Source organism: Camelus ferus, chromosome 5 (genome assembly GCF_009834535.1).
Source record: "Camelus ferus isolate YT-003-E chromosome 5, BCGSAC_Cfer_1.0, whole genome shotgun sequence".
Classification (NCBI taxonomy): domain Eukaryota; kingdom Metazoa; phylum Chordata; class Mammalia; order Artiodactyla; family Camelidae; genus Camelus; species Camelus ferus.
The window spans coordinates 96,749,597-96,767,621 of NC_045700.1; the positions used below are offsets into that span (position 1 = coordinate 96,749,597).

The 18,025-nt window shown below is 64.2% G+C and overlaps 1 protein-coding gene across 1 annotated transcript in view; it reads right to left on the reverse strand.

Moving 5' to 3' along the window:
• The window catches only part of KIF1A (kinesin family member 1A), an 83,766-nt gene that overhangs the window by 7,328 nt on the left and 58,413 nt on the right, over window positions 1-18,025 (reverse strand). Inside the window, 11 exon segments of the mRNA XM_032480709.1 lie at window positions 306-451; window positions 749-810; window positions 1,817-1,950; window positions 2,980-3,094; window positions 12,349-12,454; window positions 13,883-13,967; window positions 14,074-14,140; window positions 14,373-14,481; window positions 15,186-15,241; window positions 16,382-16,500; window positions 17,910-18,000. Of these exon segments, the coding sequence (XP_032336600.1) occupies window positions 306-451; window positions 749-810; window positions 1,817-1,950; window positions 2,980-3,094; window positions 12,349-12,454; window positions 13,883-13,967; window positions 14,074-14,140; window positions 14,373-14,481; window positions 15,186-15,241; window positions 16,382-16,500; window positions 17,910-18,000 (1,090 nt within the window).

Here is an 18,025-nt window from a genome sequence, read left to right on the forward strand (position 1 = left end):
CCTGAGCTCTGCAGCCATGGCCTTGGGAGGGACCCTGAGGGTGGACCCAGGCCTCCAATGCAGTCTTCCCACATGCGTCCTGGGCTAGCGGTCAGCCCCGGCGGCCAGACGCTGGCTTCCCTGACCATTTTCTTTCCAGGTTCCTTTCTCATCCCGTCTACATGCCCGAGAGTCTGTGGCTGGGTTGGAAGTAAACCTTCCGCTCTCCAGAGGCCGTGCTGTCATGAGCCCCTCGCCCTGTGACAGGCAGTCTGAGGGTCACGTGCACCATCCCAGTAGCGCCTGGCAGGCTCGGACACACTCACCTCCTGCAGGAGACTCAGCTTCTCCAGCTCCCACTGGTGGTCCAGGATGAGGCTGTCACTCCGCGGCCTCCAGCCTGCCAGGTTCTCCTCGCCTCGGACGTAGGCCACAGACGTATCCAGCACCCGCCGGCGCCGGCGCTGCATCCCTGGAAGGGATGCCCAGGAATACGTGCCCCACTGTGGGCTCACCCACCAGAGACAGTGGGCCCCACCCGGCCCCAAGAGCCAGGCCGGCCTCGACCCGGGAGCTAAACGGCAGGCGTCCGCCAGGTCACCTGCCACCTCCTCCCCCTTCCTCTCTCACTCGCCGTGTCCTCCAACCTCAACAGCTCCGGAGGTCGCAGGTGAGGGACCCCCCGAGTGTCCCCAGGGGACCAGATTCCCTGACTCCCAACAAAGCGCCCCACCCCACGCCCAGGCCAGGGGGCAGGGCAGGTGCCTACCTGGGCTGCCTGCATCGGCCACGCGGCACAGGCCGAGCTCATACACGCCCGTCACGCGGTTGCTGCGGGGGGGGAGGGGGCCGTGTCAGCCGGGCTCCGACTCTCACCACAAACAGGTGTGCACTGGGCACGAGTCCCATGGCCGCCCAGGCGGCCTTGTGCAGGGTGACTGGGTGCCAGGGTCCCTGTGATGCAGTCCCTGTGCTGAAGTCCCCATCCCAGCCTTCCTCTAGGCCCCCCTTTTCCGGGGACTGATGCTTCCAAGGGCACCCCACTAACGCTCTCATGGAGAGCGGCCTGCACTCACCAGGTGACCTCCTGGACGAGAGGGTCACAGCCAGCCCAGGGCCATTCAGTCCTGACCTCACACTCCTTTCTCCCAGAGTAGCCTGGACACGGGCCCATGAGACAGCGTGTGGGGAGCCTCACTGAGTTGACCAGTGATGACCCGGCACCCTCGGCGGGCCCTGCTGCTGGGGCAGGGCCCCTCCTCCCTGCCTCGACATTCTCAGCCATTCCTCCCCACCCCCCAGGAAGGTCCGACCCCTCCCCCCCAAGTGCTGCGAGCCTCCAGGAGGCGCCGGCTCAGCACATGCCCTTCGGGAAGCTCTGTCCAGAGCCCCCTTCCCACCCAGCCCCGCATCACCCAGTTTCTCTAACTGTGCTGGGGTGAGCAGTCCCAGCTGCACAGATCCTGTGGCCCTGGGGAGGAAGGTCACCCTGCAACGGGTGAGCGTGACTCCAAGGCCACCCACGAGGCCCCAGAGTGGACACCTCAGGCCTCCCGCTGCTCCCTGTGGGCGGATCCCAGCTCTCTCATGCTCGTCCACCATGACATCGGTGTCCCCACCAGTGCCCCGTGGCCTCCACTGACCCGGACATCAGGGCCGAGGGAGAGGGACCTGAGGGCAGGGGGCTGGTCAGGAACGGGGCAGGTCCACCTTCCCGTGGGGCCAGCCAGCCCGGAGCGCGTCACCCGACAGGCTGCACAGTGCAGAGCCTAGCCTGGTTCTCACCGTGGCCTGGGCACCAGATGAGGCAGCCCCTCTGCCCACCCGGCGGGCTCACCTCTCTGAGGCCCGCAGGCTCCCACTGCCAAACAGGTTGCGGATGGAGCGCGAAGCGGGCAGCTTGGCGTCGCGGGAGTAGAAGACCATGCAGAAGTCCTTGGTGATGACGGCCGGCTGCGCGCAGTTCTCCATCTGCGGGGGCCAGGTCGGGGGAGGGGGGGCTCAGACACAGGATGCCCCAGGGTGCCTGGCCCAGCCCGCCCCCGGCCCCGCCACCGCCCCCGGCCCCTGCCCCACCCCCACCCCACGGCACAAGAGACACCGCACTGAACCCCAGCCCCAGACCTTCTGGGGCCCCAGGTGGGGAGGGTCGCCACTCCCGCCTCAAGCCAACTCCCCCCAGAAAGAAAGCCACACACCGAGCTGCCGGGGGTCCGGACATCCGTGCAGGGGCCCCAAGCATCCCAGACATGGGCCTCGGCTGCCTCACCATGAAATTGGGGTGACACCCCCCCGACACCTGTGAGGGTCTGACGGGGTCCTGTCTGTGCACCCTGGGTTTGACTCTAAAATGCCACAGGAATGACTTCACAGCAAACGCGGTGCCGTCTTAAACCACAGGTGCTTTGTCCTGAGGCTCGGGGGTTACTGCTGACGAAACTGATGTGTCCTGGGGCTCAGCGTTCTTGGGGCCTGAGCACATCTCATCCCCTGGGGCAGCACATGGGTCCCCATGTTACAGCCAGAGTAATTAGGCTCTGGGGGCAGGGGTGGATGGCTTTGCCTCAACCGTCCTGCTGGCTGCGGACCCCAAACATCCAGATTCCTCACTACTCTGCACCACTTGAAACGCCCGAGCTCCCAGCCTCGTCCTGCACTTTGAGGGGAGGTCATAGCCTGGGACCCTGGCGAGAGGGAAGGGGAAGCTTCTGCTTTTATGTTGCCTGGAACATAGACGCAATGTCTGGTGGTTCTGCAGCCATCTTGCAACCCCAAGGACAAACCCATACACTAAAGATAGCAGAACAGAGTTGGTTAATTGTGAGCACTGCCGTTAAAATTACACAGACTTAACTCAAGGGCTTCAGAAGTCCTCTGAGAAGATAACAGGGGTGACTGGGGTTGTCCAGGGCTAACAAGCACCCTCATTGTCCCTTGGCAGGCAGCTGAGGTCTGGGGACAGGTGATTCTGGTGGCATGCCCTGGGCATAGGTTTCTTGCCTCAATGTAAGCAGAGAGGGTCATGTAGATCTTCTCTCGGTAAGGGGTGACCCGGTTCAGCAGGAGGGAGTTGTGCATGGAGCTGTCCCACGCAGCCTCGAACTGGTAGAAGGTCCTAGAAGGAAGCCGAGACGAGGTAAAAGATAACGGCATGTGGGCTGCTCTCAGCAGGGATGGGGACATGCAGACACACAGACACAGACAGACAGACACGCGTGGGCCACCCACAGGGAGAGCCGCTGGGGCCGTAGGCACGGAAGCCCAGGTGTCGGTGTCCAGGGAGGACAGACCCCTCCTTACTCAGGACCAGGCCTAGGAGGGGACTCCAGCCACCACCAGGAGAGCCTCAGAGCTCTCAGCTCCACCCTGGGCAGAGGGTGGGAGGTTTCAGCCCCTGGCTCTGGAGCTGAGGCCAGGATAAGAGGATGGGGAAGAGGAGGCAGGAAGGGCGGAGAGGAGAGATAAGGGATGGAGGAGCAAAGGGAGCTGTGATGATGGGAGCAGACAGAGCAGAGACAAGGTGGTGGGGAGACGGTGGGAGGGGGTGGCCGGCTCCACCTGGCCTCGACCAGAGTTAGGAGGTGCCCCGGCCTCTCCCTGGACCTGAAGGAGCCTGCCCCGGTTTGCCAAAACTCTCCAGGGCCATCTCCTCCGCCAACCGACTCGCCCTCGGGAGGAGGATGCTAGGGGTGGAAACCGGGGTGGTCCCTTGCGGACCTCATGGCCTCTGCCCACCACGGGCAGGCCCCGTGGGAGGTGGGTCCCACACAGCACAGAGCAGGCAGTGGTCAATTCTTTCCCTACTCCCTAACCTGGAAGGCAATGACCCAAGTGTAAGCCAGTGGCCTGGCCTGAAGATCCCCTGAGGGTAGCTCGAGCAGCCCCGGGGCCAGGGTGCTGGCACCACAGATGGCCTGGTGGCCTCCGCTCCGGGGCAGGCTCCCTGCTGTTTCAGCTTCCCACTGCAGAGCTCCTAAACCCTCACCTTAGGCCAGGCGCAGCTTTGTTTAGGACTGCCATATTTGAGGTGGGAATTTGCCTCAATCCACCACGTGGCTGCATCACCGGGGCCCGTCGGGCAGCCCCCAGCCTCGCCTGGTTCCCATCCAAGCATCCTCACAAAGACAGCTGGGAAACATGACCACACCAGCAGCCATGCCGCGGCACACGCCCCGACACGGCCGGGTCCCTTTGGAGGACCCAGCCCCACCCAGGAGTGCAGAGGGCGGAGGAGAGGGGCCGCGTTGGGGCGGACAGCTCCATGGCCACCCGTCTCTCCAGGGCGTGGTCCAGGGCGCGGGAGAAGCAGCGGGACAGGGCAGGGCAGCTATGGGACACGTCACCGAGGACAGGGAGCCGGAGGAAGGACGTGAGGACAGTGGGGTGACCAGAGGATGGGCAGAGAGCACAGGGAGACATCGGGAGGAGAAAGGGAACTGAAAATCAGAAGAGGACAGGCCACGCACGTGAGCGTGGAGGAGAAAAGGGAGCTGTACCTAGTGTCACTTCCGAACGAAACGCTAACGGCGAGGTGGCCAGGACAAACACGTACACACACAGAAGAAATTCACGTCAGAACACGCGCCATCACCCGGCCAGAGACCAGCTAACTGACGGAGCAGGCGGGCGCCATGCCGACCCAGCCACGAGGCTGCTGACCGCTGTCCCCTGGGGCCCAGACGTGGCCCACGGGGGTGGGGGGCTCAAGGAGGGCACAGCCCACTCCGAGCCCCCAGCCCAGGCGCTGCAGGCACCCCTTTCCCCCATATCCGCAGCAAGAGCCTTGGTATCCCAGCAGGACCAGGCAAGCGTCCCTGGAGACACAACCCTGACCCAGAGGGATGCCCTCTGTCCCCGGGTCCCCAAATGCCCCAGCTCTGAGAGGCCAGGCCTGCGGACAGAGCCCAAGGCCCACTGCAGCTCAGCTCAGAACAAACGCCCCCCCGACAGCCCAGCTCCAAATGCCTCGGCCTATCATCGGACACCTGTGCCCTGCCTGCTGGACGGACGATGGGCAGTCACTGTCTCTGCCGCCTCGAGAAGTCCTTCGGGTTAAGGGAGCTAGTGCAGAGCTGAGAACAGGACCTGGGCAGCACCACGGTTATCATGAGCCCTCACCCCAGGAGGCCCGACGGCGTGCTGGGCCCAGCCTGAGCACCCCGCTTCCCGTAGGCCCACCCCAAATCCTCCTGCTGGCCCAGGGCATGGCTCAGTGCTGCCCCCTCCACCCGCCTGCCTCCAACATCGCTAAAGAACACTGCTGGCTTGCTTCCCCCTGCAAGTGCCCTGAGTGGAGCCCGCCTCAGCAGGGTGGCCGAGTGGCAGCCCCCCATGTGGGACTCAGGTAGCCACGTGGGAGGCCCTGAACTTGCAGGGTGTGGGAGGCCCTGACTGATACCCCTCGATCACGCGGCAGGACTCAGCAGGGCTGAGATGGAGCCCCTGTGCCTGCAGGATGTGCCTGGGAGGTATGGCGACCACACCAGGACCCCTGAGCATGAAGGACCCTCTTGGGGTCTTTCTGGGCATGAGGTCACCCAGGGAGGGCACCTCCGCCCCCTGCAGTGAGGCTCACTCTGCCCGAGTGACAATCAGGCAGCCCCCAAAATAATCTGAGAGGAAGTTGTGGCCCAGACATGGGGTCCCTGGACCCCAGCACCCACACTGGGAACTTGTCAGAAAGGCAGGTCCTCAGGCCCCCACCCACGAAGGTAGGAATTCGGGGGTGGGGTCGCCTCCCGAGCAGAGCAGCCAAGCTTCCCCATCGGCTCAGCCCGTCACCCCACGGACTCTCTGGATTCAGCCCACTCCGGGGAAACAGGTCTGGAACAGGGGCGGCCCCGTGCCTCCCTCCAGCGAGGCCGTCCCAGGCCCCTGCCCGGGACTTCCAGTCCTTTGCCCTTCAATCTGTGTGCTGTCCTCTGGGACCCTGTTTCAGAGAAAGGGGCAATGGGCGGGCCAGGCTGCGTGCACAATGGAGCTGTGGGGGGTCCTGTAGGTCCCTGCTGGACAGAAGATGCCTGTAAGCACAGCCCTTCTGGGGCGGGGGAGCCCAGGAGCCAGGGGCCCCTCTTCTCAGGACCCGCTGGTCCACATCCAGAGCCTCCAGCTGACTTCCTGACTCGGACCACCTCAAGCCAGGCAGGGACGTGGTCCTGGACAAGGAGGCCTCCTGGTGGCTCTCCTCCAGCCAAAGGGCTTGGGCAGCAGGAGCTCGGAAACAGGGCTGCCCCCATCGCAGCTCCAGGACATAAAGCTTGGCCCTCAAACACGCGAGGACGTGCGGGGGTAAACTGGAAACTCACTTAAAAAGTTTTGTTGACAAAGAAAATGTCATATGCTGTAAAACGTTTTTCCCATCTCAATTCTTGCTCACAAGGGCTGAGACTGCGTGGGCGGGCAGCGGCCCAGCCACCAGCAGGCCGCGGGTCGTGGGCGGGTGCTCCGTTTCCTCTCGGCTTTGTGGAACGGGAGCCCGCGTTCGCCCCGCCTGCGCACAATGTGCAGGCTGCAGGGGGCCTGGGGGCTGGTCCTCATCTCAGCTGGGCTGCCGTGGACTCTCCAGGCTCCCACCACAAGCGCCTGGTTACTCTGTATGTGACTGTCCCTCACCTGCTGCCGAGGGCCCATCCGAGCACATTCAGACAAGACAAGTGTCACAGCCACTGTGCGCCAACAGGCAGCCATGGTGGGCGTCCTGATGCGGACGGGCCTGCTGAGAATCCGAAAATTAAATCTCATGCTCAAGGTTTCAACCAGAAGCTCGTTACGCTCTGGGAAGTACGTTTCTCGAAAGAGTGTCACTGTCAGGAGTGGCTCAGGTTCTCGGGGAAAATGACCTGACGGGAAGGCTGCCAGGGCCGAGCCCCCGGGCTGCAGCCAGGACAGCCCCCTGTCCAGTGGGGGCGTGACCCCGGAGTGCGGGCACGCAGCTAAGAGCAGGGGAGGCCCCCAACCTCAGCCTCGGAATTCTGCTCAGCGTCTGGACCAGACACATGCATGGCCGGAGGAAGGAGAGCAGAGGGGACAAGTGAAGTCCCAGGCCAGGCTCTGCGCTTCCTGGGGACAGACCATTCCTGGCTTAGGCCTGAATTCCCCTTCCTGACTCCTGGAAGGATGCGGCTCACACGTGACGGGTGAGTGGGTGGGTGAGTGGGTGAGGGGCACTGTGGCCCCGTAGACGGCACAGCCTGGCAGGACAGAAGGGGAAACCCAACAAGAAACCATATCTGGACCCTTCCCAGGGGGCTGTGGCACCCCTTGGGGCACCTGGGCACCATTTGGAGCATCCAACCCTGTGCCTGGTGGAATGGGTGGGGGGTCACCGTGGGCTGCCCTGCTCCCTAGCCCCTCCTCCACAGTCCACACTTTCGAGGGGCTGGCGGATCCTTTCTGCTCTGGGAGCTGGAACCCTGCAGCCCAGGCAGGAGCGCGAGCCTGGAAGGATGTGCAGAAAGGTGGCAAGTGTGACCCGACTCTTCGCAGACCGTGGGTTGTGTCACAAACCCCCTCCTCGCCTCCACGTGTCTTGGGCAGCTCTGAGCTGTGCGTGTGAGACCCTCGTATCTTAGTGGGGCTCCTTTGGCAAAATGGGAGTGGTTAGTACAAACAGTGGGCTTTCTGCTCAGGAGCTATGTGCTTTAAATTAATTAGGAGTGTTTTCAATTAAATGCTGACAAGGTCATGAACAGAGTTGCAGAAGCGAGGCCCCTGCGAGAGCTTTTTGTGCATCACCTCATTTAACCTCACAACCTCCTCAGGCAAGGCCCAACAGACTCCCCATTAACAGGGAGGAAGAAAACAAGGTTCCAGAACATTCTGCACTTGCCCATATTCACACAGCCAGCCAAGGGCACAGCCAGGCCTCCCCAGCCCAGTCGGTGCAGCCCCGGGTCCCCACTCAGCCCAAGAGTCTGGGACAAGACCCTTCGTCCATCACCGCTTGTCCCATCTGCTCAAGTTCCTAGGGTGGACCCGATGTAGGGGCACCCAGCACAGGGGCTTCCTGCCCTGCAGAACGGGGCCCGGGAAGGAGGCACCAGCCCGTCTCAGGGCTCTGACCCCTCCTCCCTCTCAGCACCCCGAGCCTGCTCTGCAAAGCAGGGCCCGGGAAGGAGGCACTAGTTAGCCCATCTCGGGGCTCCTCCTCCCTCTCAGCACCCCGAGCCCCCTCTGGGAGGCCAAGTCCACTGGGGGCCAGTGAGCCCACCTCTGAAATTGGGGACGGGGGCCTCCTGCTCAGGGGCAGGGGTGAGGTCCTCGTGAAGTCTGGGGCTGGCGAAGGAGGCCCTGCTGAGAAGGGAAACAGGACCCCCTCCTTCCCTGGTGCCATGTCTCCACTTGGCCACAGGGTATGTTTCCATTTTACCCAGAACCTTCCTGGAGGAGCAAGATATTTGTAGGGGGGCGTCCAAGACCAGCCAAAGCACACCTCTATCGTGCTGGCCGTTGTAGAGATGCAAACTTGAACAAAATGTCCACACACACCCCCGACTGTGCAGTCGTACTGATGGGCTTGGAAGTTTCCACTCATCAGGGAAACAGGCGCTAAACCGGGTCCACCCCAGGGATGAACATGAGCAGATGGGATCCCACCCCAGAGACTTCCTAGGCAGGCTGCAGCCGCCTCAGCCAGCCCCGTTCCCCTCCAGGACCAGCAAGCAGGTCACCACCTCCAGGGAGCCTTCCAGACTGCCCCAGAGAGCCAGGTCCCTGCTCTCGATCCTGCAGGGCTGTGACCCTCCTCCGGTGCAGCCACCACTGCAGTTTCCCTTGACAGGGTCTCTGCCTCACCAAGCTGGTGTCCCCGGGGAGGGCCTGCAGCTGCCTTTGCAAAAGATCTGCTCCTGGAGAAGACGCCTGTGTGTGCGCGCCCTCGGGGACACACCAACGGAACCACAGCCTGCTCGCGGCCCCGCGGGGCCTCTGCTGCGACTGCCCAGGGCACGTGTGCAGGGACCGTCTGTGCTGACCACCACAGCCGTGACCCACAAGGAAACTAGCCCCAGAAGGGCCTGTTGTGCCCCCACCCTGGCCTGGGGCTCTGTCCAGGAAAGGGCAGGCACCACCCTGCCCCCTCCCTGCAGCTTGAAGACTCAGACGCTCCTGTGGGGGCCTCCCTGCTGCTCCTTTCAGCGTTCAAAACAGGGACCCACAGCACCCCCCACAGGGACCCCGAAGGCGACGGCCCTGCCCCTTCACCAGGAACAGACTAGAGTCTCACGGAAAAGCCTGGATTAGGGACCGTGACGTCCATCCCTAGGGTCTTCCAGACCCTGCACCTGGCCGCCGTGGGCCAGGGCCTCACTCAAGGCGGGGAGGGATCCCCGGTCCCTGGCCCAGGAGCCCGTGCCTCTGAGTGACTCCAAAGCCTGGGCTCTTGACGACTTTACCCCCCCCCCCCCCCACTTCTAAAAGGGCGTGTGGCAGCCACACCAGGAGCATGGCTGGAGTCGCCCACCTGGCCGGGCGAGGGGCTCACACCCAGGGTGGGAGGTGCAGTGTGGAGGTCTCCAGCCGGGCTGTTCCTGTCTGCCCCTGGTCCTGCACCCGCCACGGCCCCTTCCCCGTCTGTTCTCTTTCACTTTGCAGGGAGTGGGGCGGGGGCAGCGGAGGCAGCCTGGCCGCCAGCCAGGCCCACATGCAAGACCCCTGCTCCCGCTCTTCCGGGAGGGGGAGGGGAGGGGCGGGCAGGGCTGGGGTCCGGGAGCGGGAGGCCAGCCAGCGTCTAAGGGAAGGCAGGGGACTACCAAAGCAGCAAAATCAAGAGTGGGGCGGGGGCTCAGCCAAGGGAAGGTGAGGAGAAGAAAGCCGTAAAGAATTAAAAACAAAGAAGTGTTCCAAGGAAATAAACTAACAAGGAAGGTGGGAGGAACAGGAGGGAGAGGGGAGCAAGTGTGGAAGGGATCCAGAAAGCTGAAATGAAATTTCAGGGCCGTGGGAACGGGGAGGAGAGGCTGAAATAAAACCAAGGGGCACAAATGGTACCTAGGCATGTCCGAATCAAGAAACTGCCTGCAAAACACAAACAATCACAGGTTAGTGAGGGCAGGGCCGGGCGCCGGGCAGCGGGGCAGCGGGGCAGCGCGGAGAGAAGCCGTCCGCGGCGGCAGGCCCACTCTGAGCCGGGGAAGGCGGCAAGCGTGGGGCCTTGGAGCGGGAGGAGGCCAAGGCCGCAGCAAAGCCGGTGGGCAGCCCGAGGCTCTGAGGCCCGAGCCAGGCCTGGGTCTCAGAGGCTCTGTGCCTGCGGGGGAGGAGGGCCTGCCTGATCGCCGTCAGACCAGACGGGCCCATCGCAGCTCCGAGGATGCCAGCCGTGGTCCAGGGAAGAGGAGGGCCCTGGGGAGCCTCAGAACAGAGCCTGCCTGGGGACAACCACTAAGAGGTCCCTGAGGCTGCTCCGGGCAGGGCTGGGGTGGGGTTGTGCTGGCCTGTGCAGCATGGCAGGAGCCAAGCGGGGCCAAAGCGGCTGCAGGCAAGGTCCCCGGCCCCGCCCGTGTGCGTGCTTCTCCACCCCTGGGCCTGAGGGTCTGGGCCTCACTCCCCACAGCCCCGAGGCCGCAGGATGGAAGCCCTTCAGTGGCGAGTCCTCGGGCCTCCAGGAACGGGGCGAAGCTGTTTAGCCAAAGCCCCACTGAGCCCAGGTCCAGCGCAGTCTCCTAAGCTGCCAAGGACTGCGCCTGGGACGTGGCCCCCACGTGCCCCGAGCAGCCGTGCTGGCCGGAGGATGGGAACCCAGAAACACTTCAGCGCAGAGGGACAGTGCAGGGCAGAGGCCCAAAGCCACCCCCCACCACCTTTGTCACCCCAAGAATCTAGGAGTTTCCAGGGCAAAGGAAGAGTCAGAGGTCGGGGGAATGCTGAGCGCATCCTCCAGCTCAAAGTGGACTCAGCATGGCAGACATTCCCCTCCCTGTGGCACAGGCCCTGCCGGGCCCACCTTCCCCGGGGTCCCCGCCCCTGAAGGCCCAGGCACAGCCCATGTCCCTCAGGGCAGCCTGCGTGGGGGTGCCAGGCCCTCTCTGCAGTGTCCCCAGGGTGTGTTCTCACGGCGTCAGGCCCACCCTACACTGTGTCTCACCCCCCCCCCCACCCCTGTAAGCCCAGCCAGCCTGCCAGGGTGCCGCTGCATGCAGGAACACCCCTAGCACTCTTCACCTCAGCCCCTCCCTCCTCCAGGCATACGCACAGGGTGACTTCCTTCTGGAAGGTTTCTGAGCAAGGCTGGAACCAGAGCCACGCCTGCCCCTGCTGGGGTCTCTGCCCTTGCCCCCCAGCTGCCCACACTGCAGAATGGTTTCCTTATGCCCACCCTCTGGGGAGCCTATGAAGACGCGCTCCACCTGGGCCCAGGACCCTCTGTCCTTAGGATCTGGCTCTCCTTGCAAGGCTGGGGTCCCCCACCCCGCTCCAAGCACATCCAGCCCTCAAGACGCAGGGCTGTGGGTCCACCCGCAGTTCGCGCTCAGGACCAGCTCTCGGCCTCTGCCTCAGGGGCCAGGTCAAGCCCTCGGGTCTCAGGGGCATCCTCCCCATGTCCCCAGACCCCTAGGAAAGCAGCATCTGAGACACAGCCAAGCCTGCCAACGTCCCCCCAAGAGGGCTGCTCTCAGCAGCCGGGAGCTGCCCACCCCTGCTCGGCCCCCAGATGCCTCCTCCTCGAGCCTGCCCAGCCTAGCAAACAGGACAGGGCTGGTATGTCATGGATGGCTGGGGGGCCCCAGGGGCTCCCGCGCCCCATCCGCTGCCCCAGGTGCGGTTGAGCTCAGGTTGCCCAGCTGCGGACACTGTGGCCATTACGAGGGCGCTTGGAAAGGAACAGCCCGGTGACGAGGAGCGTGTGCCAAGCCATGCCAGTGGGCATGCCCCCACCCCGGGACGCCAGATTGCCGACCCAGTGCAGCTCTGAACTCCTCCAAGACCCCCGCCTGAGGACCCCTGCAGAGGGTACAGACTTGCCCGCAGCAGTGCGGTTGGGAAACCCAGGCCTGTTTGTCCACCCACTGCCCCTTGCTGCCCACCCGCCCACGATACCCCCGAGGGCAGGACCCAACTCATCCACCAGCAACGCCCACGCAGCCCCTCCATCAGATGACCGAATGAGCTGGCCGGGTGAATGCATGAGCCGGTGACAGGACAGTGTGCAGACCATCTCGCTGGGGACTTCAAGGCCATGAGCCCCCCCCCCCCCGGCACCCATTCCTGGACATGTGTGGAAGGGGGTCCTGGAAGGCTTTGGGGCCGGACATGGCCTGTGTGGCTGGACCCCACGTGGCCAGGTGGGCGGACTGAGAACACACCCTGGTCCTGACTCGGACCGTCTCCAGGGAGTTGGGAACAGACCTGCTGCCGCCCCCCAAGGGGACTCACCGGTCGTCCTGGGCCGGGTAGATGTAACCAGACGAGAGGATGTTGAGAGACAGGATGTTGGGGTCGATCAGAGACTCGTCTGTTTCCGGGGTGTTTCGGATGCGACCTATAGGAAAGGGCAACTGCCTGGACCGGAGCCTCGAACCCAAGGCCACATCAGGGAACTGGCTCCCCGTGGCCACAAGCGCACCTGGCAAGAGGCCCCCACAGGGCCGGCAGCTGGCCGGGGTGCCGGCTTCTGCCACCTTCCCGGCAGCTTAAGTTCTGAGTTTCTTGGTTTCTCAGTCACAAATGACCCCCTCACTGTCTCCCTCGGCCCCAACGGACAGAGTCCAGTCACTCACCCTAGAACTCACAGGCCCTGCTACCTGTTGGACAAGGAAACCTGAGCAAGACGAGGGGAAAGCGCTCCCTCCTCTCCTTGTGCTTAGAGAAGAAAGAAAGACGGCAAGCACTGTCTGCGGCGTGAGCCTCTCCCGCGGGGGCGTTTCCCGCAGGGCCCCCCCCCCGCCCGCTGCCCACGCTGGGCGCGCTGCGGCTGCTCCGTCCGCAAAGGCGCCGGAACCACTGCCAGCCGGGGCTCCCGCCTGGCGGCCCCGCTCCTCACGTCTTGCTCTGGTGGTGATGGTTAAGCTGGCCGCTCTGCTTCCTCGAGGAACAAGCACTAGCTAACTTTCTCTGTTAAGCCAGAAAGGAATCACCGAGCCTCCCCTCCAGGAGACAAAGCAAAGCCCAACGCTCGGCCGGGGTTCTGTGTCTGCGGCCAGGGCTGCCTGCTCCGCTTCCTGGAAACTTCCTGCAACATTTGAGTTCTGGGAGGAGGCGGGTGGGAGTTTCCTAAAAAGTGTCCCCCCAGCAGTGTGTCCCCGCGGCTGGAGGCTGAGGGGGGCGGGCCCCCACCACCCCACTGCCCACAATCCCACACTTTGGGCTGCAGGACAATGGGTCCCTCATCACTGCCCTGCTGCTACACCCTCAGAGCCGCCTCTGCGAGTCCCAGGGACACTGCCCCTGAGCCGCGGCCCACTGGACACAGAAACACCCGACACATGGCCTCCGGGGACCCGCAGCTCCAGGGCAGGGCGGGGCGGTGGCCTCAAGCCGATGACACACGGGAGTGAACAGCTGTCCCTGTCCTTGAATGGAATGCGGGCAAGCTCTTCACAGCTTGGCGAAGGAAGCATTTCTGGTAGATGAAATAGTTCGCGACGTAAGCCGCCAGAACCACAGCAGGGTACGTTTCTGTTGTTTTAAGCCACCCAGTTCGTGATGCTTTGTTACAACAGCCCTAGCAAACTAATGCGGTGATTAAATAGGGATGTAGGATCATCACCTGGGTCCAGGCCCTTCTTTTCAGGGGAGGGACTGAGGCACAGAGAGGCTAAGTGACTCAGCCAAAGTCACACAGCACTGGGAGAAGAGCTGCAGTCAGAACTCAGGCGTCTGGCCCGGGGGCTGGGGGTGGGGGTGGGGTCTGTGCTCTTCCCACCAACCCTGCCCAGCCCCCAAGGCAGCCCCCACCCGCCTCACTCACCCACAACCAGCTCGCGCACTTCCTTCCAGTGGATGTGGCTGCCTGTCTCGTGCAGCAGGGTCACAGTTATCCGTCTCTGGATGCCCTGCCAGGCACCGGGAGAGAGGACATGGTCAGATGGTCTGGGGACCACGCAGGGTCGAGGAGGGAACGGGGGGCAGGCAAGGGCAAGGGCAGAAAGGGCTTCGCACCTGGTGGAGCAGGAAGGTCCCCATGCAAGGCATCCCGCCACGGTGGTCCACCACTGCAGGGATGTAACTGGGAGAGAGACAGGAGAGGTGAGGGCCCCACCCACAGCACAGGCACCCGTGCCGAGGAGCAAAAAGGGTGAGAACAGGAAAAAATCAGCTGCTCCCCCTGGTGACGGTGGGTGGCCCAGACCACGGAGACCAGAGTCAGCTGGGCCACCCTGACCAGCCCCAGCCCTCCCCACGACCCCAGGGGAAGCCAGCCCGTCCCCAGCACGGGCCGCCCAGGCGCTGGGACTCACTCGCCATTGGCCTCCAGCTCACAGATCTCAAAGTAGACGAGCAGGTCGTACTTGCAGTGGCAGGGCCCTGGGCAGGGCCGCGTCAGTGTGCTGAGCTTGGTGGCGGGCACTGGGGTGACAGGAGACAGGCAAGCACTGATGGGAAACTGACCCATCACGTGCCGAGGGCACATTCAGCAGCAGCGAGGGCATCTCCCTCCAAGAGAAGCCATTCGCAGACCCCCACCCACACCCCAGACGCCCCACACTGGGCGCAGTCGGGCCTTGGTGACCACCCCGGGGAACAGATGTGGCTGCCAGCTTCTCTGTGCCCGGGGAGGGGGGCACGTGGCCACATGCACCTGGGCACAGGCCCCTGAAGAGCGGGCAGCGGCTCGAGACCCCACAGCCACACTCAGTCGGAGGCCCCAGCACCCGCCCCAGAGACCAGCGCTGCGCAACCTTCAGCCGCAGCCTGCTTCAGCTCCCAAACACCTGCTTCCAGCACAGAGGCCCTGCCTCACTGAGGCCCCCGGTGCCTCTCTGCCTGCTGCTGGCAGCCTCACGGGGGCACAGGGCAGGCACCCAACCTGCACCCTGCTGCCCTGTGCATACCAAGGGGTAAAGGACATAGCGGCGTCCCTGTGCCTTCCCCCTGCGCCCCCCACTCCACGGGGACCCTGCGAGGCCCAGTAGGTGCAGGGTGGCCCCAGGAGCATGGAGAGCACAGAGCCATCACCAGAACTGTGCTCAGCTGTGGAGGGCCTGCCCACCCGGCACCCACCCAGCACCTGCCCACTCGCCTGGGGGTGCACGCAGGAAAGCCCCACCTACCTGGCTTGGACAGTGGCATGACACGTGGGAAATGGCGCCGTGAGGGCCTCAGGGGGCTGTGGAGACAGAAGCGCCAGTGTGAGGAGACAGAGAGGCTGTGTCCACGGGACCCTGAGCTGCAGCGGGGAGCAGAGGGCAGGAGCTGGCAGAGGGGACCGGCAGCACTCCTGACCCCAAGCAAGGGCCTGCTCCCTCCCCGCTCCCTCCCACAGGGCCTGTCTCAGGCCCCGCACCAGCTTGGATGGGGGAGGAGGACCCCTCAGACCCTGCCCAAGAGGCCCTCTGAGGCCAGGAGAACTGGGTGAGGTCAGACTCTGGTTCTTGGTCCAGGGGCTCCTAGGACACAGCCCCCTTGGCACTCCCGAGCACAGACGAGGCTTCTGGGGTCAAACGCCACAAAACCAGCTCCTCTCAGGGCCCTTCTCTTTCCCCAACACCCTGGATGCTTCACACTGGTTCCTCCTGTCAGCTGAGAGCTCAGGGAGGTGTGGGAGGCAATAGAGGGTCCCAGTGCCCCTGACGCCCATCCTCTGTTCTCGCCTGACTCTGGGTGGGGTGGGGTGGTTGTGACCCACCCTCCGAGCCCCCAGCAGGTTGCAGCAACGAGGGAACAGGACGAATGTCCCTTTTTCAGTCTAAGGTGTTGAGGACTCCGGGAGACGGAACACCTGGGCCCCTTCACCGGAGTTTTGAGTGGGCAGCAGAGGCCGCCTCCTCTGTGGGCCACCCTGGCTTCCTCCAGCCCCGCGCCTGGCTTTCCTCGGCCCCAGGACACTGCCCACGGCCAACCGAGGCAAGGTGCTGACAGTGACCTCTTTAGGAAACCCCTCTTCAGTCCTGAGGGGCCTGTGGCCCGCTCTGGGTCCTGTCGACCTGGGAAACTGGCCCCCTGTTCATTGATGGGGAGGTGGGCGTTAGGAGGCACATGGCTCTGCTGACGCCACCAGGCCTGTCTGGGGTGAGGGCCGGCCCTGCTGGCCAGGAAGTGGAGGGGCCCTGACCCCCACGACCCCTGTGATGACCCCCATGGCCCCCATGATGACCCCCATGATCCCCACGACCCCCACAATGACCCCCACGGCCCCCACGATGACCCCCATGATCCCCACAACCCCCACGATGACCCCCACGACCCCCACAATGACCCCCACGGCCCCCACGATGACCCCCGCGGCCCCCGTGCCTAGGCGGCTGACCTGAGCACGTCCTTGCAGAGGGGCGGGAACGGGTGCTGCTGGTAGTGGCCGAAGACCTCGAAGACGATGGGCTGACTCCTGACGTACTCGATGAAGGACCGGGTTACCTCCACCGCGATCTGGGGGTGAAGCAGGCAGGAGTGGGGGCACGGCCATGTGTGGTCAGGAGCAGAGAGGAGAGTCACAGAGACCCCGGCACTCCAGGCCCAGATCGGAGGCCCCGGCCCGGCCAACCTCTGCCCACACGACAGCACGGCGCGCCTCTCCTCCCGTCTCACACCCAGTGGGCACACCACCGGGCAGCGGCCCTGAGGCTCCCTCCCTGAGACGGCGGGCCTGGGGGCCACGGGCGCAGCCGCTCTTTCAAAACGCAGAGCTGGGGAAGGGCCTCGGCAGTCTGATCTCACCCTTCTCGGGCCCTCGCCCACCCACCAAGAGTTACGGGGTGAGCTGTGTCCGCCCCCAGGTCCATTTGTTGAAGTCCCAACCCCAGGACACATGTTTAGGGACAAGGCCTTTACAGAGGCAATCAAGTTAGAATGAGGTCATTGGTATGAGCCCAGTCCAACGTGACTGGTGTCCTTGTAAGATGGGGACGCAGGGCACAGGCTCGCACAGAGGGAAGATGACATGAGGACCTGAGGTGAAGACGGCGTCTACAGCCAAGGGCAGAGGCGGGAGCAGACTCTCCCTCCCGGCCTCGGAAGGAGCAGCCCTGCCCACTGGGTCTCGGGCCTCCGGCCCCCAGAGCTGAGAGGCAGCAGCTTTCTGTGTCGGAGCCCCAGGGTGCAGGGCCTTATAGGGCAGCCCAGGAAATGGCTCCAAGCACACCTTCAGACCTGGCCTGGATTCCCTGGATCAGAAACCACTGGGAGCTCCCCTCCACCAGGGGTCGGGACAGTCCACATCTGCAGGGCCCTCGGAGCAAGGCCTCTGGGACGTCTCTGACCACACACCCACAAGCTGGGCTGCTCAGAGTCAAACGCACTCCCCAGCCTGGCCCTCAAGGGCTTGCCACCCAGCAGTATCCATCATGGCCCCGTTTTCCAGCCTCACACCAAAAAAATCCCCTGCCCTCCCGATGGCCTGGCTCGGGCCAGGACCCTGCACTCCCCGGCCTGGAGCTTTCCTGGCCTCTCCAGGTTGTCCCTGCAGCTGTCTGTGTGCCCTGCCTCTGCCTCGCCCCCAGCACCAGGCCAGGCCTGCCCCGCCGAGCACCCCGGCCTCAACGCAAACCCCAGCCACCTCAGACACATCCCAGCCACGTCTTCCCAGGGCTCGCTGCAGAGAGCTCTCAGGGTCTCTGATCTGCCTTACCCTCACCAAGGCCTCCCACTGCCTAGCAATAGCCCACAGGCCCCCGCCGGGCACCGGAGACCCGGTGTCCTCACTCCTAGCACAAGGCTGTGCGCAGAAGAGGGCCGAGAGCACGAATGAAGCTCAGCTGTCTCAGGGGGGCCATGCAAAGCCAGAGACCCAGGGAGGGGCCCATCGGCCGCAAAAGGAGAAGGGGGCTCTGAGGACGTACATTTTGGACGTGGTAGAAGCCGAGTGGGGGCCCCCGCCCTGTGTTCTTCAGGGGCTCTGTAGAAAAGGCCTCGTCGTGGCGATGGATAAAGCTGTGAAGCAAGAGGAGACGTTTGG